We start from the raw sequence: 27,163 nt of genomic DNA, 5'->3' as shown, positions 1-27,163 counted from the left end.
CTCAAAGCCTCCCGCTCCCGCGCAACGCTGAGAAGACGGCCCGACATCTCTCTCATCCATGGCCAAGCTCGCACTGACTGGGCGAACGCGGCGCTCCTCTTAGCCAGGCGCGCGGCGAGTCACGTGCTCAGTCGGCAATCTACTTGCGGAGAGCGCATGCGCCAAGCCGGCGGCGGAGCTCGGCGCGGCGAGTCACGTGATGCGTTCTAAGGCTACGGCGCAGCTGTGGCCAAATGAAGGTCAGTGCAGGCGACGGCGAAACTAGGCTCGATGCGGTTAGTAAAGCTTTCCCTTATAAAAAATACTGATCTCACGCACTGTGGGAACCAGTGGGCGCTAAGCAAGAACGGCGTTCTCTGCAGGCATACATCATACGTCGAAGCGTGACACAGTTTTACCAAGAAACACCTTGCTCAACATAAGCATTGCAGCGCTCGATGCCACGCATACCATGCATGACTACAAACGAATGTCGACTCTGTGTGACGGTTACGCCGTGGCAATGATGAAATTGCGATGCAATAGAACGCTCGATTATGACTGCATCTCGTCTCGTCGCATGGCGGTGCTTGAAAGTGCACTTTGACACAACCGCATATGTCACTAAGGGGCGCTACATGCAGGTTCCATAGCTATTTGAGGCTTGAGCTGATTGCCGAAGGGCAAGAACCATACCGGAGCAAATATTCGCAATAAGAGGAGGCATGCGTGCGCTGCAGCAAAAAAAAATCCAGAGGCCACTCAACATGTGCTCATGCAATGCAAACATATTCACCCAGTGAGGTCACTGGTTAATCCTGGTCTCCCTATAGAAAGTACAACCTGATGCCTCAACTGAAATACTGTGAACAGTTACAGACTTAAACCAGAGGACCATTAGAATGGAAGACGCATGAAAGAAGATGTCTGAGCTTAAAGAAGATTTTTGAGCTTAAAGTTGAACAACAAAGAAAGACTACGTCGATCCCTAACATCAGTGAAAGGCTTGAGAACATCGATCACTGGCAGAGTGAAGTGAATGAGTCGCAAGAAACAGTGCAACATTTTGCGAAAGTGTCACATTACTTGTGTTTAAGGCTTGACAGTGCAGAAGACCGCTACCGCCGCGATAATCTCATTTTCTATGGAATACATGATGTAGCCTCAGAGGGCGTCTCGCAGTCTGAGAAGAAAGTAATGAAAATCACTAAAGATACGCTAAATCTCAATATAATTACAAAGCGACAACATTGCTAGAGCACACAGGATAGAACATTTTTGCATTGTAAGGAACTGCCACTTGATTGTTAAGTTTGCCATCTAGAAAACAATGGAACAAGTCCTTCTAAAATGTTCGGAGTTGAAAGAAAGTTGTGTGACAATGAGTAAAGATTCCTGCCCTACAATATGCCTTGCTAAGAATAAACTGGTTGAATTTGGCAAAAGGTTTCAAGTTCCTTTTCAGTTACGCTTTGAAAAGTTTTTTGTTAAAGGGGAAGTTTATTATTACAACGCGGATGACGATTCTGTTTCTGAAATCAGCTCATCAAGCAACCGTTAAGGTGAACAGTCTACTCTTTCTTTTCGATCTGGACATGCGCTACAGTCAAAAACAGATAGTGGTAGGGAAGCGCAAGGGGTTGTGGCTCAAAGAAAGAGTACAAGACTGACTTAGCTGTATACTATTTACTAACATATACATAGTCCAACATTACACTAACCCTAAGAGAGAGACTTCAAAGAAGTGAAGAATTATAGGCTCACTAGCTTTGCTTTCAGTGTTGTATAAAATATTCACCAAGATCATCTCCAACAGAATCAGGGCAACACTTGACTTCAATCAACCAAGAGAACAGGCTGGCTTCGGGAAAGGATATATTACCAAGGATCATGTCCATGTCATTAAACAGGTAATTGAGAAATCTGCAGATTGCAATCAGCCTCTTTATCTGGCTTTCATAGATTATGAAATGGCAGTTGATTCAGTAGAGATACCAGCAGTCACGGAAGCATCACCTAACCAAGGAGTACAGGATGCACACATGAATATCTCTGGAAGTATCTATAAAGATTCCACAGCTATCTTGTTTCTTCACAAGAAAGCTAGAAAATTACTTATCAAGAGAGGGGTCAGGCAAGAAGACACAATCTCTTTAATTCTATTCACTGCATACTTAAAAGTATATTCAAGCTATTAGACTGGGAAGGCTTAGGTGTGAGGATCAATGCCAAATATCTCAGCAACCTTCGGTTTGCAGATTATATTGTCCCGTTCAGCAACACTGGGAACAAATTACAACAAATGATTGAGGACCTTAGCAGATGATTGAGCTCCATCAACCCTTAGGATAGCCCGCTTCCAATTTGTAAATTGGTCTTTGCATGCTGGCACACAGAAACGGGACACCGTTCCTGTGAACAATTTGTACCCCAAATTGCATTCCAGCACACAACACCATCGCTGAAGTTTATTTTTATTTGGAACAGTAGTTTAAGAGCGTAACGAGTTTGGTTCTACCAATATCTTCCTTGCGTTCTTTTTTTTACGTGGATACTGAAATGCCTCTTGCTTATCTCGACTGCTGAGCAGTTCCCAGCACCCCCGAACGCAGCGGCAGAAGAGGGAGCCTTAGCTCAGGTTCAAGTCCAAATCCTAGCCACCATAGCTCAGGGGCTCCTATATCCAAGCACACGGGAACGGAGAAATCGTTTTTCTCGGCAACCACTGGACCAAATTTCTTAAGTTTTGTTGCATTTAAAAGAAAATGACTCTGAGAACCGCAAGTGACGGTTAGTAGTGAAGTTTTCATATAGGTTAGAAAATTTTGAAGTTCATGAAAATCGCAAATATTCAGAAAAAGAAACTATGAAGTTTACGACTCTGTAACTCCGCAATGAAAAACGCTATCACAATTTTGTAAACTGCACCCAATATTACATCTAAAGCAGACAAAAATTTATGTATTAGTATACACGTCTATTTAGTACGCCATTAATATGCATGTAAGACTCTTGTAAAACCCTAATAAACATCGTAATAAATTCGCCTAAGATAAAAATTGATAAATCAAATTTGTCTGCCACTAACAGATGCACTTTACAGAACTGCGATATCTGCTTTTGGTGGAGAGCTACTAATTTGTAAGCGTAGCACTTTCAACTTTTCGAACGCTCACTGCGCTTTGCCAGTTTTTGTAAGCTATTGCCAGTTTGCTGATTGCCAGTTTTGTAAACATCCAGGTCCTAAATAAAAATTCAGCTTGTTACAGTCACTAGATTTAACTTTCGCACCAAGTTTCATTCGAATCGGTCCAGAGGTTGCCTCATAAAAGCATTTCTGTGTTTTACATGTGTTTGAATGGGCAGCACTGGAATTGGCCCCAAATTAAAGCTTCCTCTTAAAGTTGCTACATATGTGTTTCTGCCTACCAGGTTTTGCCAAGCCTGAAAAGTTGCGAAAACAAAAGGCAGGTGGCGATATACACTATATCACCATGACGTCGTGGATTTTGATAGTAACGGCTCTGGCCTCTGTTTTTTTTTATTGGTAAAGATATACTGGAGCGCTTTCTAGGCAAGTCAAAGAGTGAACTCGGCGAGGTTCAACAACATTTACTGGGCCACAACTGGCAAAACAAGAATTACTTTTAAATCTGTGGTGTAGCACTCGTAAACTGGTGCTGGTGTTCTGGTGCAAAATTTGAATATTTTACCTTTCATTTTATCCTCTACCGATCAACTTATAACCACCAAATTAAGGAAAATGGATTCCCGAAAAGAATTGTTTTATCCATCAAAACTGATTTGGTGTTGCTTTTAGTGTTTCTTTTAGCTCCCTTTAATACAAAAGGAGTCACCAGAGGGTGCATAACTCACGAAACCAGGTTGCACCATTAGTAAGTGCGAGATGCAGTAGTATGACGAGCCAGTAATATTATGAAATCCGGTTGCACAATTACATGCCCCAACTGCATGACAAACGATTAGCTTCGGCACTGGTTCCAACAAGCTTGATATAAACATGTCTTTGTATGTGTGCGTGTACCAGTACACACACATACAAAGACATGTTTCTTGCCATTATCAGAACAAAGAAATTTGAAAAGACGCTTGAAAGTGTGAAACAAGGAGCAGAATGGGAAATGGCAGGCACAATTACACCTGTTATTAACATTAAGAGACAGGAAGACAGCGATACGAATTGGGAAGCGTGCAGGTGCTGGCAACATTGTGACTGAGACTAAGAAGCATAAGTTCAGTGGGACAAGTCGTATAGTGCACAGAGTAGATAACTGGTAGTATGCTTTGAATAAAGGGATGGGTGCCAAGGGGAGGGAAGAGCAGTCAAGTACATCACTGATGTGATGAGATTAGGAAATTTGCAGACGTGGTGTTGACTGATGCAAGAACTAGAGGCGAGGATTTTATCTCGCAGTGGACTTATTATGTTGTTGCGAGGCGGAGACAAGCACGAATGTTGTTTACGCAAGGCGAATGCTGAAGGCACCAGCTGACACTAGAACATGGCAGCCGAAGCGCTGCAGCAAACAACACTTCTTCGTCTTCGTCTCTTGTCTGCACATACTGTTGTGCATCGTGATACTACGCCGCCGGGGTCGGAGCACCGACCCAGTGCAAGCGATTATGGCCCGGCAAAGGCACGAACGTAGGGCTTTACATGGGTGACATGAACAAAATCGGTTCTTGGCTGTACGGACAACGGGCCTGGCTCTTCGGAAGCAATCTCGTGCATCACATCTGAAACCAGTCATAGGATTCGGTAGGGACCTGAATGTCAGCACAATATGATAGGATGATGACGGTGACAATATTTCATGCACTTTCTTTGCCTCGCACATTGTAAGCCAGACTCACGAAAAAACTATATTTAAAGAAAATTAAAAAAATTATAGTGTTTTACGTGCCAAAACCACTTTCTGATTATGAGGCACACCGTAGTGGAGGACTCCGGGAATTTCGACCACTTGGGGTTCTTTAACGTGCACCTAAATCTAAGTACACGGGTGTTTTCACATTTCTCCCCCATTGAAATGCGGCCGCCGTGGCCGGGATTCGATCCCGCGACCTCGTGCTCAGCAGCCTAACACCATAGCCACTGAACAACCACGGCGGGTAAATATATTTAACTTCCACTGACATTTGAAGTCGCAAGTGTGCACATTCTTATTAATATCTGTACGTGACCATCACAGATATTGTCTACCGTTTCAGAACTCTTATAGCCGCGTCTTTACTAAGTGCGAAGAAGTGAGCAACAAAACTTTAATTATGGTGGCAATAAAAACAACAGCTACAGTTTCTCAGCTACAAAAATTTGCACTAAAGGTATTTACACACAAAGAAGCAGATATTAATGCGGCAGGTACCTCTGGCACTGCTAGCCTTTCACTGCACACAACTTGTGTTAAACCTCCTGCACGATTTGAACTCGAGGCACTACAATAACTTTTCAATGAAAATTGACCCTTAACGTATGTTACTGCCTCAACAAAGTCAGGCAGGCCCACAAAAGATATGATACACTCAAGATTGTGCCCGAAAAGTCAGGGTGTTCCAACATAAATACTGAACTATAAAGCACATCACAAGAAGTGTTCAACGGGAAAGACCCTAGGCACACGTTTACATGTCATATTCAGATACACACATCAGCAAATATCATAATATCCAGCATGTTATGTGAGTATGCCAGGTTGTGTTCTGCATTCTCGAGTAGTACTGAAGTTTTTTTTTTTTTCCCTTTTCTCTTTTTCTACAGGGTAACAGCTTTTCAGCTGAAAAGATGATGTACCACGAAACAAAGAAGAATCCCCAAAAGAGCTTTCCATGTTTGGATGCTTGCTATAGAGTGGATTTTACGATAATCCTGGCCCTAAAATCAAACCTCGTGTTCTTTCTCGTATTTTTCATGGATGCATGGCAGAGAGCACCAAATGTGCTGTGACTTATGAGGAAGCTTTATTTGCCTCAGTAGCAATATCTGAACAGACGAGAACAAAGAAATCATTTTGCTTGGCACCTGCTGCAGCTAACTTGAGCATGTACGTTGCACGAAAAGAAACAGTTAAAATCTACTTAACGTAGCAAACATATTTTTAAAAGTTTAGGTCACAAACTTGCTTACAGAAGTTTGAGAACTGCAAAAATAAAAAAATTAAAATAAGAAAGGAAATAAGCATATGACGTGGGCTAGCTGGTACCTACAAAGTCTGAATAGCGTGAATCGTGGGACAACTAGGTAAGAACACAAATGCCAAAGTTCTGACCTTCAACAAATGTTTATTGCATGCGATGCACGAAATATACACACACAAAGGGGAAAAGGAATCATGACGTTCCCTTGCATGGAAAACGTAACTCTTTTTCCGTTTTATGTATTAGTATTTAGAGTGCGGCATGCAATACATTTTAGTTGAAGGTAGGTGCTTCAGCGTTTGTGGACTTCATTGTTCCATCCTTCCCGCTGTTTTGACTTCGTTACATATATCAAGCTCACACCAAAGTGAGCAATTAAATAAAACTTCATGTTATATCTTCGCTTAGGTCTACAGGACCTGGCCTAGACTCTGTTCATCCATCTCGTATCAAGTTAGTTTCCAATGAACTGTCTCCTATCATAGCAGACATTGTTAACAAAATGTTTAAAGCAGGCACATTTCCCAGTTCTCTGAAAGTTGGTAAAATAACACCTGTTTACAAAAAAGGCAATCGTGAACTTCTGAACAACTACAGGCCTATTTGTATTCTTTCATTTTTCAGTAAAATAATTGAACGACTAGTTCATACACGTTTATCATCCTATCTAGCAAAATTTAATCTACTATCACCTAAACAGTATGGCTTTCGGCAGGGTTACTCAACTGAGCTTGCGCTTCTAACTTTCACCGATAAAGTCAAGAAAGCAATCGACCAAGGCTTGCTGGTTGGAAGTGTATTTATAGATTTAACAAAAGCTTTTGACACCATTAATCACAAAATTCTAATACATAAACTCGAATCTTACGGCATAACCGGCCCGCCACTTCAGTTTATTTCTAGCTACTTAACCAATCGTACCCAAGTTGTTCAGATTGACGGCAAACTCTCATCTTCTAAGAACATATGTCAAGGCGTTCCTCAGGGCTCGATCCTTCGTCCGCTGCTGTTTCTACTATTTATTAATGACCTGCCTAATGTTCTGACCACTACCGACTGTATATTATATGCAGACGACACGACTATTTTTACTTACGCTAATAATGTCGACGAGCTTCAGCGAAACATTAACGTGGATCTGCATAACGTAACTTCCTGGTGCCGAAAGAACATGTTGCGCATCAATCCGCTAAAAACGGTTTTTATGGTTTTTCATTCCTTCCCGACACTAATTTCGAAATCCATATCTGTGTGTCTCGACAACAACGTAATACCAATATCTGATAGCGCAAAGTTTCTTGGCGTAGTTTTAGACAAGCATCTGAAATTCACTCTCCATGCGCAATCACTTGTCCGTAAGATTTCTTTTGGAATACGCGCCATAATCAAAACCCGCTCATATTTTCAGCCGCACATTATCCATTCCCTTTATCATGCACACATTCACAGCCATTTATCTTACTGCGTATCAGCCTGGGGAAACACATACCTCGCTCACCTCAGCCAACTTCAACGCCTGCAGAATCAGGCGCTTCGTCTCATGACTTTCAGCCATTTTCTATCCAATTCTACGCCACTTTATTGCCGTTTAAACATTCATCCTCTTCACCTGCTTTTTCAGTTCAAGTTAACAATCGTGATCTATAAGTTATTTCGCAATATTGCACATATAGATGGCTTTGTTGCTGAAACGTTTGTGAATACTAACACTACTAGGTTCTCTGAACTCGACAATCGTCTTTTACCTAAAGTGCGCACAAACTATGGTAAGTTCACTACCACATTTGCGGGAATAAAACTGTGGAATTCAATTCCACATACCATTAAATCATCCCCCACAGAGCATATATTCAAGAAGCAAGTCAAGAAATATTTTATGCAGCAACTCTCTTCATCCTAACTGACTTTTGTGATTGTAATAATATTTCACTTGGCTATTGTACTACGTTATATTACTCCTACTTTTATTGTGTTTGTAAATTTGCATTACTTGTTCACTACAGAAGTTTTCTTCGAAATTTTTGTTTTACTAAACAGCTTTATATTCTTGTTTTTCACACTGTTCCTTATTTTTATGAAGTTGTTTGTATTGTCACCGTAACCAATGCTTGATCTGTATCTTGTTTTTTTATTTTGTTCATGTATGGGAGTCCCCCTGACAGTTTCTAACTTTGGGACTCCCTGTGTAGTGCTAATTCTGTATCCAATTCTGTATCCTGTATCCAATATCACAATTGTATAAGCTACATCTACTGGGACATCTACAGCAAACAAACATGATGTGTTATGCATGGCTCTGAAATATACCACTAACATGTGAGTAGGATTTTTGGAAAACCCTCGTAAACATTGTAACAATTTTATGAAAACTTTAAGCTCGCACATTATGTCAGTCCACTTCAGATGCTTTTTTGTGTGCAGAATCAGGGATTTCTAATTTTTGTGCTTCACTTCTCTAAAATCTTACCAATGTTTCGCCCTATATTCAAATTTTGTTTCCTACAATAATTGAAATTGAGCGTTCTATCTTAAATGCAAGAAAACAAAGTCATTTGAATAGGTTCGTCAGTTGTCTAATGAGATTATTTATGCATTTCACATGTATTTTGGGATAGGGAAATTGAAGTTGGCCCCAACATAAAGTTTGCTGTTAAGCATAACAGGTTACATGTCAAATCGCACCTGATGTGTAAATGTACAACTTGTTGCCTTTCCGCAGAACACGAACTTTTGTTTTTGTGCAACAAAAATTTAAGTATTACCTATTACACTGCTCACGAGGTTCTCCTGCATCATTAGGAAATCGTACTGAAGCTGCAATTGACATTTCTTTAGAGAGGCGTGAGCACAACTTGCTAGAATTTTCCCTACAAACTACAACTGCTACATATTTTTTTTTCTTTCATCGGGGGGGGGGGGGGGGGGGGTGAGGGATAGGTGTAGGCATAAACCTCACCTATTTTCACTACAAGCTGAAATTGCTGAAGTAACACAGACATAACTACCCTCACTACTTCACATATTGGTGAACAGAAGATCAGTGTACATAAATGTAACAAAAATAAAAACTAATAACAACTTGCATAAAAGCACTTCATAAGACACAAACAGTCATCCAGCAAGCTGGATAACTGTGACAGTAGATAGCTTTAGCTCGCATGTAGTGTTCATTTTGGCTTTAACGTCCTAGCAGAATATAAGGGGGCGGGAACAACACCACCTGGTGATGTGGCATTTGAACCAGAACGTGCAGTAACGGTCTTTCGTTGAGTCATACTTCTTGGCACGAGAAAGTATATCGCCAATAAGAAATTCGAGTCGCTGCGATAGCCTTTGTGCCAAGCTAGAAAAAGAAATGGTATGGCTTTAAGTGGCATGGCAAAGCACAAGCTGGCTGGTTGACATAAGCACAAGTTTGGCTGGCATCACAAGACATCACCACCAGCGCTGCAGACCACAACTCCATACCTGTGTACCGACAAAATGGCAATGCTATAACATGCATTTACATGCTCTCTACTATCTCAGAGCTAGGGTTACACCTTCAGGGAAAAAATACACAGAAGCAAATTGATTCTAATTTCCTGACTGGTCTTTTCTTTTTTTTCTTTCCTTCATTTCCTAAAGACTGCTTGTAAAGTTTTAAACACCTCGAAATAATGTTAATTCAGGTTTCCAACATCTGGTGGCCAAAATTGCCAGGAGCCACAAAATGCCGAGTTATTGGAATGTTGGAATTAGAATCTCACTTCACGAGAAAAATATATAGCAGATGTTCTAACTACATCATACAGAAACATTGAAACTGACAAAACTGACATTTTAGGTTTGACTAAGTGTTGCACTGCTACATTATATAAACAATACCTTATAAAAAGATTTTAAAAAGGGGGAAGGCAAAACTGCTTAGAGCGAGCTAATACGAACAGAGCAGCTCAGCTGCTGTTTCCTATTTGACAAGCTGGTTTGTTCAGTCACGAGTGGTGTGCGTACTTTAACAAAGCAGTGGTGGTGTTTTCATAACTTCTCTCCCTTGCCTATGCTGTTCACGATGCATTTTTAAACTACGGCCTGACAAACTGTGCAACGCTCCGGGAATGACAATTCACACCAATTTCTATAAGCTTGTTACATAACCCACAGTTATCTGTCCACATTCAAAATATATATATATATATATATATATATTACCACGGTGTAATTTATAGGTTAACACGCTTCTGCCTGCCTCGAGCTCTTGTCGAAGATGTGTTTGCGGAAGATGAAGCAGCTCTGGCTCTGCTGCGGCCTCTTCTAGTGGATGACGTCCCCCTTCCCCTTCCACGCGATGCCTTTGAGTTCGCAACACTGTCAGGGTCATCGTCATCGTCAAAGTCTTCGATCCGGCTGACCTCGCCCTCGTCGTCATCGTCGTCCGAGCCTCTGCGCCGTTCAGCACGGTTCGATACCTGCGTCACTCGTCTTTCAATCTCCTCGGCACTGATGTCAGGCTGGTCAGCAAAGCGCATCTTGAGCTGAGAAATCTCTTCAATCAGCTTGCTCTCGGGAACGTCTCTGAGCTCGGTGACTGCTCGGGCCTGCAAAGCCAAAGCACAACAAAAACTTCATTGGCGTAAAGAGTTATGTACGTGTGACCAGCGCAAGAACTGAACGGCACGAACGCTGCACTAGCCCAGCGTTTGCAGTGTCTGGTGCCTCGTTTTATTTTGTGTCAGTGACGTGCATCACGAATCCAGTAACTACGTGGCTTGTATAGCAGCACTAGTTAATACACAGTCACTGATCAAACTTATTCTATGATAGTGAAACGGTACAAGTGAACATCGACATAACTAGGCTTGTGCGAAAATTCAATGTTCCCAATCACTCAGTTGAATATTACACCATTTGATACTATTCGCCTAGGTTCTAATTTCAGCATTAGAAAGTTTTAAAGTATTTGGAATGAGCGAATGTAAATTGAAAAAGATGTACAATAAACCGTTTTGGTTTCCGTGAGCAAGTTGCATAACTGTTAACATGGCTCACAGCCAAAGTAAACCAAAGACGAAAAATTAGTTACTAGTTTCCAATGGATTTCTTGAACAACCCTGCGGTACCACCACCTTCTCTATTTAATCGATCCAATATTTTGAATCCCATACGGTGTCTCAATGAAATTGTTCAGACATGACCCACAATCACTACATCAGAAAAATGGCGGCCGTAGAGAAAGCTGGTGCTATTTACATTATTTACGTTTTATGCAAATCCCCACATCAAGGCGTTATGTAAATCTCACAACTACTCAAACTACTCACTTCAAAATTATTTTGCTATTCCTATATTCACTTCAACTTCACTTCAAGCGAAAAAATTTGCATAAGTATAGATATATTAGCTACGGATATAGAAATACTCTGGTGGCAAAATTTCATTTCAGTGAGTATTCAGCTGCTTACGACAAAACAGAAAATGCAACATCTGAACATCGGTTACCGCGAAGCAAGCATTTGTTCCCTTGCACGTTAGAATAGGTACCGTATTTATTCAGGTAGGGCTTGCCCTCATGTAAGCCCAGCACCCCCACTTTGGAGCGCAAAAATTTGTAAAACATTTCACTAAGTGTCCAGAGCACTCACGTGCTGGATAATTCCAGCAAGCTGCTACAACACGACGCGCAAAAATAGGTATTTTCAATGGGAGATTACGTGTGTTCAATGCTTTCACTGTACCCTAAGCGCCGCTGAGAAGGACTCTGCCGCTATTGGAGTCACCAGTGCACACACCATTAGGTTTGGGCACGTGCTTTATGACCAGCCAAGTTTGAGTTATCTGGTGCGGGTCAATTTTAGAATCGAAACAAAAAAAGCTTGGGTTCATAGAAATGTATGGGCACCAGCTGGAACCTTCGTATGAGATCAAATTAACCCTAAAATTTAATTAAATGTAGTCGAATTAACGGAAGTCAACCGCATCCTTTTTGTGAAAAATTTTCTGTTAGAAGCACACGTGTTGCATGTACTCATCTCGTCCTCTTTCTTTTTCTTTTTTCTTTTCACTACCCTTCTTTCTTGCCTTCTGTGTGCCAGTGTACCATTTTGCACTACAAAATATGAACACATCTAACTCACTGCATTCTATCTTAACATTTGTTACCTGTTCAGACTGAAAAACATAGATGATAAAATCGGCTTTCACTGAGTCTCATCTCTCTTCAAGAAAAAAGTACTATTACCTATGCCTTCTCGTCCTTAATGAGATTAGCCAATGGTTCTGACAATTCCAGGCCAAAGAAAAGGTGCTACTGTCGCCAGGAAGGTGCCTAGATTTCTATATACAGTGGAATCCCGATAAAAGGAAATTGCTTAAATGGAACTGCCTCTTAAATGGGACACCATCCTCATGGTTGGTTGGTTCTGTACTTATGCAATTGTATTAAGCTTTGTCTCTCAGTAAGTGAAACTCCTGATTAAGGGAACCAATTTGCCTGGTCCTTTGAGGTTCCATTTAATGAGAGTCTACTTTATAGATGGCGCCACAGCATCTCGGGTTGGCTATGCATTCGCAATGCGGAACACCCCGTTAAGAGTCTTGTTCAGAATGTGCGTATAGCGTCACTGGAGCCAAGTTGCATTGCATCCACAAAAACAGCCAAAGCGCTATGCTAAAACCATCTCTTCAAAGCGCCAACCTCCTGCATCTTGACGGCCCCCATGATGGCATCGGTGCAGTCCTTGTCCACGAACAGGTTCATGGCCCGCTGCATCGCCGCATCAGTAAGCACGGTCATATGCAGCGTGTCATCCACCGTCTCGAAGTACTCGCGCACCAGGTCCTCGACGCGCGATCGCGCCAGTGCCTCGGGGTTTGCAATCTCCTGCAAACAGTTCATGTCTACAGCACCGTTGTCCTTGTTGACGGTGCTCCGTCGCTTGGTGAAGAGCACAATGTCACGCAGGTTGGCCACGCGTCCGGTAAACATGCGGGCCAGCAGGTGAGGGCTGAAAGTCTCGTGGTCATTGCCGTGTTCAACGCGGAGGCGGATGAGTGGGAGCTTGGGCTGCGGCCCGCTGCCTGCAAAAAAATTTCTGTGGTTAGGAAAAGGCACTTCCTTGGGGTCAGCCATGATTTCTCAAGTACATCAGGCAATCCACAAGTAACAGAAAAAAAAATTCAATTAAATGAAAATTACAGTGTCAGGGTGTTCACAGAGATTCACAGAAAAACGTAACTTTTTTTTTTTAATAACGAAAGATTTGTTTGTCAGAGTATTTACCTTTACAACAAATAGGTGGCATTTCAGTCTTGCGAGCGTAAAGCATTAACTCGTAGGCACTCGAGATAAGCAAGAGACGTTTAGAGCATTTGTGGAAAAAAAGAAGGGAAGAGATTGGTGGAACTGGATTCAGTAAAGGCATAGGTGACTACAATATAGAGATAGAGGTTTTGATGAAGAGAGATATGCAAGATGCTTGACTGCTAGACATGTGTATATAATACCTCATTAGCACAGGCAGGCTAGGTGACCACTCTTGAAACTCTTCATAACTAAGTTGAAGGGGATGCCGAAATTACTGTTACATCCATAGCTTCATTATGTTGATTAATGCCCTTCACTGCAGTATGTACACAGGTGTGCACAACTTTAAACGTGCAAAGACGACTATGGCTTTGCGGCCACGTATGCAACGAAATTTTCATGAAACAACAGCATGAGAATCTCCAGTGTGTGCAACATGCAACTTTTTAGCTTTCAATAGATGAAGTGCCAATAGTGACGGCACACAGGAAGGAATACAGACAGGACAAGGCGCCTTGTCCTGTCTGTATTCCTTCCTGCGTTCCGTCACTATTCACGCTTCATCTATTGAAAGCTATGCACCAACTAGCCCCACAACGTGTTTTACTGAAACATTTTAGCATTTGGCATGACGGCCTTTACGATAGCTTCCTTCTGTTCCAATGCGATGGTCTTTCGCTTCCATTTTCTACTTGGCTCACTCGTATTGTTGTGAAACTTGCAAAATGGCAACCTGATTGAAGGGAACAGCTAGCACGCTGCACTGCACACAATGTCCATCATTTTCGAGCAGCACGTAGCACACATCATGGTGCGCTGGCAACCTCGGGGCTTTCAGAGATAGGTGTACTTTCGCGAGATTTCACGAACCCATCAAAGCATACAGCCAACAGCGTGTTCTTGGCAATATGCGAAGATAATGAGATTAGCACAGCACCGGAAACTCGGTCGGCTGTATACAAGGATGCATTTGGCACGCGAAAGTGGCTACATTTACACGAACCCAACGTGGGCGAGTCAAGTTAGAAATGAAGCTCCCCAAACCCGACGTGACGTTTACATGATCGTGCTTCCAACGAGTCTGGACGACAACAGCGAAGACATCGACGTGTTTGAGGTGGACCTCCAGTTCCCGCAGCCGTCTGCAACGGCTCTATTTCACAGGCCTTGTCGTTACAATGTCGTTGCACTGCACAGCGCTTGTCTTTACTTGCCTTTACTGACACCATTCTCGCTGCTTATGCACAAATAGTGATGTCTCAGCAGTTACAGGCTGCAAACCGGGTCGGGCTGGTTTAACTTACCCCGTGCAGTTGGGCTGACTCAGCCGGACTCAACACTCGATCAGCCAGACCGGCTGGCATTTACATGAACTTGATAAGTTGATTCCAGCCCGAGAAGCCCGACACATTGAGTGATCACCTGAGAATACCACGCCAATGAACTCTCGGAGGTCACGCCCAACTTTGCCACCCTGCAGGGTGCGCTGCAGCGAAGGAACGAAGTTCTGGTTCGAAACTGGTTCTTGCCACGCCTCACACAGGCAGCATCACTGACATGTGGAGTGGTGCACCTAGGCGGAGCCTCTGAGGTTGCGATCTCAGATGGCGTGCCCTAGCTTTGCAAAGTACGTGCTTCAATTGTCAGACTCTTTCTCACGAAAAAGAAAAAAAAGGTGTACGTTACAAGTGGGTAACTACGGCACTCGACGATCAAAGAGAGATATGCAAAATGCACATGGTCATCCCCATTATTTTAAACGACCAGATGACATCTTCCGGCGCCAAGTCTGGTGGTGTCAGACAGAACACAGCGTCCCAATTTTCCGTGACCAAAGCTGGGGGCTACAATTTATTACCCAAGTGCGTCCGTTGTGCCAGTAAAGACACAGGTGTGTTCGTGCAAATACAGTACGGATTGAACTCACTGGAGTGCTCGCGGATGCTCTGCTCAATCATGTCCTCGATGTGCCGGGTGCAAAAGTCAAGTGCATGCTCGGAGAAGGTTTTGGCGACGCTTCGTTTGCCCATGGCCGCAATCTTCTCCTCGAGGTCAAACAGCGACACCGTCTTGATGTAATAGGGCCGCACAGTCTTCAGGCGAATCTGGTAAAGGCAGGAAGTCATTCTGAATTAACAAGCTACAAAACATCCACACGACACTTGCTTAGTTTAGCAGGCAAGACTTGGGAGCAGGCTAACAAGGTTGCCCATACTGAGTAGAGCTGAAGCGCAAAAGAAAACTGTGTCAAATTAAATGGGATTTGATTCGCCAAAGCAACTTGTGGATTACTCCGTATAAGTTCTGTATACTTCACATCAATTCCATGTTCCATATATATGGGAGACTGCATATAGATTCCGCCCACCAAAGCAGGTGAAACATGTCTACTAAAATCGGAGGAATAGACCTCAGCTCCAGATAATACCAGTGTCACACGGGCACTTTCAACTGTGATTAAGACCCACCATGATCTAATTTCTCTATTGTGATTGACACTCTTCCACAGCTTTCGCAATGGAGAAAAACACGATCAATACGCTTCATGCCTATCGGATTCCATCGCAATCGAAAGTGCCCATGTGATTGGGGTAAAACGAGAAACCAGAAGCAGTTTTCTAGGTTGAGCACTTTCGACTGAATTTTCACTTTTGCATCACCTAGTGTCTGGCAGGATGCCTCACAATGGAGCGACAGCTTTGCTGGCTTAATAAACAGTAGTCATCCCCTGGAATAGACACCTCTGGAAGTGATCGACTGAGCATACTGCTTAGGCTTATCTTTTGCGCCCTCTCACATCCTTGCTCTGGAAGTGGGCTCCAAGAGTTATAACCCCGAATTTGAAAAGCACTGCTCTACATCGAATTCCACTGGAATTCGGGATTAGCCTGCCCAGAGCTACTCTTCACTCAAGCCAGGTGATAATGACAGCTTGTTTGATTCGCACTTGAGTGGCCTTATGAAACCACCCGCAAATGCATTACACATCAGCAAGCGAGCTCTCGTGCACAGCTTCACATCATACCTTGGTGAGCTTGTGAGACTTCTTGCCATCGACCATGGCTATCTCCACGATGCCAACGTGTTTGGGAGCCGCCTCACCTGGACACAGCGAAGTGGCCACGGGGCTGCCTGGCTGCGTCACATGGAACCTACAATGAACACACTATAAATTTTAGTTTGTCTGCAAAGTTCACACCGTTTAAGAACTACCAGAAGTGATAACGTGAGCGGCAGGGATTGTGGCGCTACCTGGTGGCACGGAGCCCAACCTGACCAACACAGAGCTACACTGTAGTAATTTCAAAGCACTGGCCTGCTTGAGTTCTCCTCACTGGAATGAGCTACTGCGGCTAGTTGTAGAGGGGGCCCCAAATTCCCCTTTGCGCCAAGCCAAAGGAGCCATGCGGGGAAGCATGCACGCATTATCACGGCACATACGCACCTGCCATTGAACTCTGGCTCGATGAGGCACTCGTGCTCGTGACCCCAGACGACCAGGTCGAGGAACTCATCGAGAAAGTCCTCGGGAATGTAGTCAGTGAGGCCGTGCTTGGCCCGGTTCTGGTGGAGCACCAAGAGGTTGAACCACTTGTCAGTCCACTCGCGGGGACGCAGCATCCGCACCTGCAACATGTCGCAAAGCCGCGTCAAAAATTGACGAGGCATCCCACTGAAATTTGCCTTATACAGTCAAAAGAAGTCCAACTGGAGAGGTTGGTTGCAATATGCCCAAGGCTACCTCATGTCACTTATATGACAAAAAAAAAGCAAGGTTGCTCTAAATAAATAGGGATGTGTGAATATTCAAAAATTTGGAATGAGGAATCGGCTACTGTCCTATTAGATTCGGTCTTCGAATCGAATAGTCACTATTCACAAGTACAAGTACTTTTCAAATACGGCGGACTCCAGATAAACAAAACTCCCTTAAACGGAAATGCCAGATAAATGGGACAAGGGTACAAACTTTATTTAGCCATCCATAGGAACAATGTTAACAAACTTCTTTAAACGGAACGCTTCTTTTCGTGAACTCCAGTTAAACAGAACAAAATTGGTCTCAAATTGGCCTTCACCAGGTAATTTACACTTTACTAGTCAGCTTCGCCCGCAACACAATTGTGTTATGCGGCGAAGCATATCAAGAATAGAAAGGTGCAACTGTCACGGGACTTAGTACGCGGTTTATCTCGGTGCGCACACGCCATCTCCCCTCTAAGAGCACTTAAACACCTAATTTGCATAATAAGCAAGCGTCGCACGGTCATGCCATGACTCTCCAGGTTTCAGATTCTTTGACAGGCGGCAAGTCATGCCGAATAAAACGGCACGGACAGCGCCTGCTCTTTAATGTTGTCGCTGGCTGCGTGCAGAGTGGTGATCAAGTCACGTGATGCACGGTCCTTTGGCCTTTTACGCAGATTGGCCTTGCGATAACCCAACTGCCATAAAGTTGGTTCAGTCCTTCTGTTTCCTAATAGCCAGAATGAAAAACTTTCTGTGAAATAAATAAAAGATTGCCACGAAACACAGGTCCACTATTAAACCGAGAACCTCATTGGTATTTAGTACAACATAATGTCACTAATTCATTAGTTTCGGAGAAGAACAAAAATAGAGTCTACTCAACAGAAATTCTATTGAGATAAAGAAGAAATATTTTCCAGACCTTCTTAAACTAGAACTGAGCTGGCATACTAATTTGGTGTTCCCATTAGTAAGAGTAGACCACACTGTATATCTTGATTTCTGTGCACCTATGTTACCAATAGCTTTTCAACATTCTTGTTATGCAATGCTAGCAGACTCCCGAGCAGGTGCAGCACGTTATTTTCTTGCCCAAAATTTGTAAGGATTACATTTTGTGAAAATTTTTGGATATTATATATTCGATTCAATATCCACCTTTCTTATTATTATTCAGTTAGATATTCAATTCGAAATCTACTACTCGGCATTTGCACACCCCTACCGTTGATCCTTTGCGTTCATGTGTCAGTCCCCTCCCAACACGTGAAACTATCGTTTCGAACAGATGTCAAGAACCACTTGACACACATTCACTTGCCTGTGCTGGCTTTTCTTTTGTCTGCTGAGGCAGACATTTGTTTCCTGTTGGAAACATTTTCAGCTACAAATAATTGCACTTTGCAATGTCCGCATGGAAGGGCAATGTTTAGAGCCACACTTTAAACAACTCGTACATGCTTCTCGAGGCACGAAACGCCGGAAGGACGGCAACGTTTTTTCAGCATGCAATTTACAGAAAGAAACGACGGTGAGTTTAGCGAATCTGAACATAATTTTGGTGCCAAAGAGAAATTTATTCCTCCTTCAGTTGATGTGATCCTTCAGTTTATCCTCGGATGGAAGCACTAAAGCATAAGCACTAGAGAACACAGTTCCTGCAGTGACCACTCACACCACAATGCTGGCTGGAGACTGCACACTTAACAACGGCATCAGGAATGAAGAAAACTTTCAGAAACAGATCACTTACTAGTATGCGTTTGTTCTCACTAGTGCGCTTTTCGTGCGGCATCGCAAATGTTTCTGACTCAAACAATGTAAAAGTTCGTAAATATATTTCACCACGACACCGTGGAAATCCCTGTCTCAAGGCACGGGCGGCCGGGATCGGGCAGGTGCACCAAGCAGGTTTGGGAAGAAGGAAACTTCCTCCACGCAGGATGCGCGTGGGACTGGAAGCACTATCAGTGCCACTGGGAAACTCATGTGATTTCCAGCAGCGTAGGCACACATATTTTCGGGGCACGGGTAGGGGGGAGGGGGGGGTTGCACCCACTTCATCAGAGATGGGGAGTGGGAGGAAGGGGGGAAGAGACTGGGAAGGGCGCATACAAAACACAAGCGACGAGTGCAAAAGCATCCACCGCCGCTTTTCTTTTCTTTCTTTTCCTCCGTGCGGTTAGTCAACTACGTTTCTGCCGGGGCAGTCGCCGCGGCCGCCTGTACCCCAGCAGGTAAGTCAGAAGCCCCTCTTCACCTAGCGTTCTCTTCGAGGGAACCCGCAGTGATGTAAACTATAGCTAGATGGCCTGCTCGAAGTGTTAGTCGCAAGCGTAATAAATGCTTTCCGAGTGTACACGTGGCTGTACGTTGTTTTCTCAAGCTTTTGTACCATGCTGCAGCTGGCAGTATGCCGAGGCATAGTGCCTTTGGCTTCTTCCCTCATCCCTACAATGTCATGATGAGCTATGTGGTGCACTTCTGTTAGTATGACTTACTGTGTAAATAAGCACCAAGTACCTAGTACTCAAGAAAACATCCCGTCCATCTTTCCTCGTGCGGTTCGTGTTCGTTTGCACACTCAGTCATCCAAAGTGGGTAAATGCTCACGACGACAAAGGTTTAACACTTACCTTGCTCTCACGAAACAGCCGGTGTAGCCGCTCGTCCCGGATCCAGCCCAAGCCGTAGAGAGCCAGAAGCACTTGCCCCTTGCGCAGCAGAACGGGCAACAGCCGCACGTTCGTCAGGTCTGTCACCTGGTGTGGAATAATGACAGACTCGGTGCACAGCTTCACAGCATAACAGAAGACAAGCTCATAGAAAACACACTTTACATGTCTGAGAACCACTGCACTTAGATCAAGCACAAAAAAAAAAAAGAAAGTCATGCCGGTCTTTTCCTTGTGTTTCGTCTGATTGGCTGGCTGTCCCGATATCTGAAGTATGCAACACGAACAGGCCCAAGTTTCCACCTCGATAAAAATAAAGAAAGTTGTTGCTGTAAAAAAAAAGAAGATAATAAAACACCTCATCTTTGTTTGACTGTCTCGCTGTTGCCCCAAGCAAAAAGAATTGTTGGTCACGCTGGTGATTTTCTGTCATGGTAGATTGGGCACAAAAGAAATCAACGACACAGACATGAACAAACAGCAATATTTCTGTGTGTGAGTGAGTGAGTGGAAGAGAGAGAGCATGTGTGTGTGTGCACGAGCATGTTCATCGTCTGCTTATAGTTTTCGTTGCACTGCTGTCACCATCACGTCACTACATCACAAACTTGCAACAGGGAATCTCTCGGAACAGTTCCTCAGTTGTCATTAAACTTTCTCTCACCTTCAGAAAAGACTGCAATAAGCATAATCCATGATCACATAATGTACTGATTCTTCAAGATGTAACTTTACAATACCATGTTCCATTCAAATGCTATTAAAAATAAAGATAAAGAAGCAAATTATTGGTTTTAACGTATCTGGAGGGTACGCGTGGGCTACGAGAGGCACCGTCCTGGAGGGGCTCCGGACTAACTCATTAAGTGAAACTACTCGGAGATCTTTTACAAGTGCCTAAATCTAAGTACATGTGTGTGTGGGTGTGGGTGTGTGTGTGTGTGAATTTATTTTTTTCCCCAGCTCCACTGGAATGCAGCCACCAAGGCCGGGAGCCGATCCTGCAACCTAATACTCAGCAGCGTAACGCCACGCCTACTGAAGGTGAAGAAATACAGAAGAATAAATTAAAGATGCAAGACCCCGAGCAGACCAACTAGGTAATCACTACAGCCGACTTTCATTAATTCGAACCTGACGGGACCTACAAAACTGATTGAATCATCTGGCGGCTCGAATTAAATAAGATGCAGAAAAAGACGTCGGAACACACTACTGATTCATTTGGCAGTATTTGCGCAACTCTAACACGCCCCTGAATCAAATGTGTGCCTGCCTTCTATGAGTCCAAAGTAGAAAACTAAAGCACAGATAATGTTAAAGCTCCTAAACAAAGTAGAAATGTAACGTGCACCTGATTTTTAGCAATAATAATGGGCAAGGGTCTAACATATGTTGCACAGTGGCTGCAGGTTTCCTAAGCTCAGCATTCGCCGCAATACAACTATGTTATGCGGCAAAGCATATGAAAGCCACAAATGTGGTCTCAGCCCAGTTTCCTTGAAGAAAAAAAAAAAGCTGCACGTTACAATTGGGTAGATACTGTAATCAGCCACTGTGAGCTACAGATACTGATTGAAAATCTTCCTAGGGCAGGCCACAATTAGGCACTTTCAACAGGAGATGATGTGCATTCAATGCATTCACTGTCCCCTAAGCTCTGCCAAGACAGACTCTGCCAGTAAGAGAATCATTACTGCGGTCACCATAGTGGTCAGGCAAAGGCATGCCGACTGGTCAAGTTTGAATTATCCGGCAAGGCATATTTAGGATCAAAATAACAAAACTTTGGGCACGTAGAAATGCATGGGTGCCGATGGAAACCTTCAGTCAGAATCAAATTAACCGGAGTCGAACTATAGAAAGGAAATCTACTGTTTCTTTCATTGTTTTTCTTTTCTTATAACCTAACCTAACATAATCTAGTCCACAGTTCTTGCTTTCTCTTAAATCTTTCTTCATTATCCTGATCGAGCTACAGGAGAGTGGACAATGCAATTGCAAATGAGGAAGCAGGTTCCCTTTCTTTAATTGTTATGCACAGTAAATTTGTGTGCAATTTCATAAATACAAGCACTGCCACATAGCATGGAAATTATCTATTTTTTCTTTGCTATGGGTATCAGTAATTTCTTAACTGATAACTGATACAGGATGCTTGCTTGAATTGTGCGCCCTAAATTGTAAGGTTTCCTGCAAAAATCACTAGACTGGCACCGCAGTCATTAAGCTACCATAGAAATATGGGCCAGTACACAGATTTGTCTAATCCTTGCACTTGTGGCTTCATACGAGGCTATAATTACTAAGGTTTATCTTTCTAAATGCGTGAAGGCAGTAAGTATCTGCACACACAAATATTCACAGCAAACTGTTTCACTTATGTCGCAGTATTTCGTTGGAAATGGTCGGTTAGCAAAGTCACAGAGCGATTTCAAATCAGAAGGGTCAAGTTAACCTAAATCCATGTACTGCCCGTCATTCCAGAATATTCAATACTTGCAGCTCCCATTGCCGCATTTCCCTCTAGTGATTGTTGTAGGAAACTTGACGCCAAAAAATAAAGACTCAAGGGCATTCAAAATACTCTAACCTTTCCAAAATAATTTACGAGTCCCGACGTCGCGAGGACGTCGATGATGCTGAGGTTTTCGGATCCTGTCGGGTCGTCGTGGTTTCCGTGGATGGTGAACACCGGGAGCGAGACGTTGAGGTTGGCGTCCTCGTAGTTAACATTGGGAAAGGCACAGAAGCCAAAGTTTTCTGCCTGGTCACTCAGGATCTCAAACTGCACTGGTTTGTCACCAAGACAGTACTGGCGCAGCAACCTGTAATGAAAGGAACACGTGTTCTTAAAGGGAAACTGAAAAGGAATGTTGCATTAAAGGCAAACTGCAACAAAATTTGACTTGGCTAAATTGATAATAAATTAGCGCTAGTATATATTCACTGAAGCAGTCTTGGCAAAGCTGCATGGCTGGTAATTGTCAAATTTTCTTATCAGCAGAGTATAAATAGCACCTAAGCATGGGACACATGCCTCTGGTAATTAGCGGATACGGCTTCTGTCAAACTTTTGGCACTAGCATGGGCCATGGCATGGGAACAACATATGCAAATATCTTTATGGCACAGTTAGAATCGGAGCAGTTAAAATCATTTACATTAAAACCTTGTACCTGTGTCCACCACATAGAATGGGAACATTATATTTCATTTCATTATATGGGAACACAACATCAACACACTAAACACATTCTGTAGCCATTTCAAACACTTTCATCATAGCATTAAGGTTACCATGCACCATTCTGAGAGTCGCATTAGCTTCCTCGATATGACAGTTTACATTGAGCAGGGAAATCTGAAAAATGACGCTCTACAGAAAGCCGACTGATAGCTTTTAGACTGTGCTAGTCTTCACCAACAACACCGTAAACTAGGAATCTTTGTAGGGCAGGCAAAATGCATAAGAAGGATCTGCAGCAACGACGGCCATTACGTTCACCATTTAACCTCTCCTAACCTGCGGTCGCGATTTCATGACATACCTAATCTGAGCTCACAAATCCAAATAAGACACTTAAGAGAGAGAAATACTGATTTTTACACCATGTGCGGTCACCCACTGAAAAGTCGTCCGTGTGACACGATCTCCGACTTGAGAAACAACGCTCTGAACACGGTGCTTCCAACAAGGAGGAACACTCCAAGAACCTCATGCAGCTGTGTCCATTCAGCTGAATAAATTGAAGTCGCCATCTCTGCAATACCAACTGTTTTACAGACTGCCATAAGATGCAAGATGGTTCATTATCAACAGTCTGTTCCATCGTCGTCACTGCGTAGGTGTCATACAGTCGACCTCACGCTATGCTCATGCTGAGAGTCGGCCTTTGCGAGCAAGTGCCATAGCAAAGTGGGGTGACACCGGAGTATGTTGCATATGGGTGAAGCAACGGAAGTTTCAGAATGACCACTACAGATGTTAAATAAACATTACTTGTGAAATACGGTGTGTCACTACATTGCTCCAATGCTAATTGCATTACCATCAACAGTCATCATGAGATGAGTTCTGCCGTAATTGCCTAGCTACAACTAGAATGTTTTCCTTCAGCAAAAAAAATTCAGGTTATAAGAGGTTAACTAATGCGGTGACAACACTAACTGAAAAAAATTTCTCACTAAACGCCTTAAACCACACCTACGAGGATGCGTGTAAATTAGAAAGGAGACCAACATAAGCTAGAAAGGAGCTTAAAATACAATTTGAGCTGCCATTAGCATTTGTAACAAAGTAGTATTTGAATGCACTTCCAAGTAATAAACAATATTCCACATAAATGCTATGCAATATTATCAAACAATGAGTGCCTTAGGAAAACGTTTCTGGAGCAAGTGTCATCGTATCGCTGGAATAGGTACTTCAAAGACACATGCAAAAAGTAAACCCTCGATCTACCATCAATGTAACAGTCTGTTCATGCCCAAGGTGTAAGACCTGCAGAAATCTTCAAAATTATCTAAAAATTAGGAGCACTGCAAGTGATGATGTGCACGAAGTTAGATCCAGTTCTACCTGCATGAGTTCTAATGTTAGCTGTTTGCTGTAACGTTCGTTTCGACACAAACAATACACTAGCGAAACAGGACAGCCAATGAATGTTGCACTATCATACAGACATGGCTCAAAAATTTGCAAAAGCAGTTGCACGGCACTTTAACCTGCCAGGTCGCAACTTCAACGAATTTAAACTTCATATCCTACAGTCTAACTTTTGTTTGCCCAGCGACAGAAAATATAGAGAATCATATCTCATCTATAAATTCAATGCACTGCAACCACCAGGCTTAACTGTTAAAAAGGGGCCACTTGAATCCATTTGTTACATCAATGGTACGAATATAGCACGCAGCCCTTGATTTCTCGCGGACATGAGCTGATCGCATCCCTCTCCCAATTTCAAACGTCCTTGTATTTTTCTTTTTATTGTTCTTTTTTCTCCTCACAGGTGATGTTCTACTCTACTTCTTTTCTCCAGTATAAGTGTGCTGCTTCATTTATTTATTACTTAGCTAATGTTGTCCTTTTCCGACTTAGCTCTCCAAAAGAACTGTATATGCATGTTCGCTCATGACCAAAAAAGGTCTTCATAAAACTCAGTGTTTTTACCATTTTTCATTTTCTCCTTCCTTTTTTCTTCTGTTTATGTCCTCGGAGAGCATATCTTCCTATTTCCTGTTTACCGAAAGATGGGCTCATGGTAATGACAGCACGTGCTTGCATGTTTGGAATCGTTTCTGTTTTTATCAGCCAGGCATTTCCTCTACCTGTTGCCTCTCTGTAACAAATATAATATTTCTCCGATGTTGAGCGGAGTCAAACCCACGTCACAAGGGTTCCTTAAGGACAGCAGTCCAGCACATTAGCAGGCTATGCCACAAATGCACTGTGTATGCGCTGCTTTTCAATGAACGCCTTTTGCGCCAACACTTCACCGAGCTGCACCATGAATGCACCGGTTATGTGCCAGTTTTCAATGAGCCTACACCATCAAACACAGCACCAATCCTGCATTCAGAATCACCACGCCCGAGCAGTAGGAGGACATGCTGGTCGGTGAATGCCCGGAGGATCAAATCTGGTTTGTCCGGGTCTTGAACTAGTCCAGAAGATGCAGATGAATTAATTGGCAGTCCTTTGCGTGCACTGACTGTCTCAATTCTTCACAGTTCTTGCCAAATTATTCCTATTCTTTTTATTCAATAGTTTTTTCTTAGTCTCTCTTCTCATTCCTTCTTTTTTTTTTTTTTATAGCAGTACTAAGTTATCACAGAAACAAATTTCTGAGCATGAAGGACACGTAAAAATGAGAAGTTACGGCTTTCGGCTCATTATGTGAGAATGCTGTTCTCAGGTGGTGAGATTTTGAAACCAACGCTGTTCTGTCAAAGCCTACAAAGTTACGTCTAGGGGCAACGCGAAACGGTGCACGATGACACACACGTACGAAGCGACGAACGTACCGTAATGTCTCGTGTTCAACCCAGCGCGGCGGCTTGTTGTCGTGGAACATGTCCCCACCGAGCAGTATGAAGTCGACATTCTGCTGGGTCGCGATCTGGAGTATTTCCTCGAACGTCCTGATGGAGTCGTTCTCTGCAGCAAGGAGAGAAAAGCGGCGTAATAGTTACGAATCTCGTACTTCATATTGCACAGAAACACATACTACCAATGGCGTAGCCGGGAAGCTTTTTCAAGGGGGGGAGGCGTAAGCGCTTGACAAGGAACGGAAAGGATGAGAAGAGGGTAGGGGAGGCTGGGCAGGCAACATACTAACGCAGAAATTTCGGAAGCAGGGGGTGCCCGGCGCAACCCCCCCCCCCCTCCCCCCGGGTTACGCCACTGCAGCTGCCCTTATCCTCCTTAACACGAGTGAACGTCACTCCCATCGCGCAAGCTATGACTTATTTCTTAACATCTACGATATAAGGTAACTCTCCAAATGTGCTCGACGGTGTGGTGACGATGTTCCCGTAACACAGGCAGGAGTAATCAAGTCAATTATAATAACAAGGCCACGACGTGCACACAGAAATAAAATGCGTAAAAAGTAGCTTCCACGCGAAATCCTTATTGAAACATAACGCTCTTTACTCTGCGATGGCAGCTTTTTGTAGAAGTAGACGCGCGTTGAAAGGCCTGCGCGAACTTTTTCCGATTCGCTAAATGTCACGCATTTGCCCGCTTACTTCTTTCGGCGTCCTTCGCTTCATAGCCGAGATGCAAATCGGTGGCTATGAGGATCCTGAAGGCGTCTGACGAGCTCATCGTTGATCTTTTCGGTAGCGCATTCAGCCAAACTGCAAATAAGTGGCACGTTTCAGGGTTCCGTCAGCGTGCCATTCAAGCAGCAACAAGTCTTCGGAAATCGCGGTATCTACCCAACGTGAAAATTGGCGCGTAGCTGTTTTGACGTCCGGTCTAAAGTAGTGCGGCGTAGTCCACCTTGCAGAGCGTCAGCCGCAGTGCCACGGGAAAGATAACTTTTTCTCTTTTTTGACCACAAGCACTACCATCGGCATGAGTTGGAAGCGAATTTCAGGCATCAAACATGCCACTCAAACAATGACTAAATCATCTACATTGTATTTATAACCTTCCGCCTTCAACAAATTTTGTGAAATAGTTCAAATATATTTTGTTCTTGCAGTTTTGATGTGTTCTTGTGCCTCTTTGCGTAGCACTAGATTATATTGCTTCATTTCTACCACACGCGACTGTGCAGCGGTTGAATGTTACCACCTGTGACATGAA

At 43.3% G+C, this 27,163-nt stretch overlaps 1 protein-coding gene across 1 annotated transcript; it reads right to left on the bottom strand.

Moving 5' to 3' along the window:
• Positions 1–5,248: 5,248 nt before the first annotated feature.
• mre11 (double strand break repair nuclease mre11) lies at positions 5,249–26,795 on the bottom strand. The gene is made up of 9 exons (XM_050176521.3): positions 26,599–26,795; positions 25,873–26,005; positions 22,436–22,670; positions 19,804–19,929; positions 16,863–17,044; positions 16,443–16,569; positions 15,345–15,522; positions 12,809–13,191; positions 5,249–10,712 (listed from the first exon to the last, which is right to left on the bottom strand). The coding sequence occupies exons 1-9, from the start codon at positions 26,675–26,677 to the stop codon at positions 10,338–10,340; spliced, it is 1,818 nt and encodes a 605-aa protein (XP_050032478.2). The 5' UTR covers positions 26,678–26,795; the 3' UTR covers positions 5,249–10,337.
• Between the last annotated feature and the right edge of the window lie 368 nt (positions 26,796–27,163).

Source organism: Dermacentor andersoni, chromosome 8, assembly GCF_023375885.2.
Source record: "Dermacentor andersoni chromosome 8, qqDerAnde1_hic_scaffold, whole genome shotgun sequence".
Lineage (NCBI taxonomy): Eukaryota > Metazoa > Arthropoda > Arachnida > Ixodida > Ixodidae > Dermacentor > Dermacentor andersoni.
This window is presented reverse-complemented; position numbering and strand designations above follow the sequence as displayed.

Coding starts and splice junctions, on each gene's coding strand:
- mre11 (XM_050176521.3), bottom strand. CDS start 26,677: ATGAGCTCGTCAGACGCCTTCAGGATCCTCATAGCCACCGATTTGCAT. Junction 16,570..16,862: donor GAGCCAGAGTTCAATGGCAG/GTGCGTATGTGC, acceptor TGTTCATTGTAG/GTTCCATGTGACGCAGCCAG. Junction 10,713..12,808: donor GGGCCGTCAAGATGCAGGAG/GTTGGCGCTTTG, acceptor TTGGCTTTGCAG/GCCCGAGCAGTCACCGAGCT.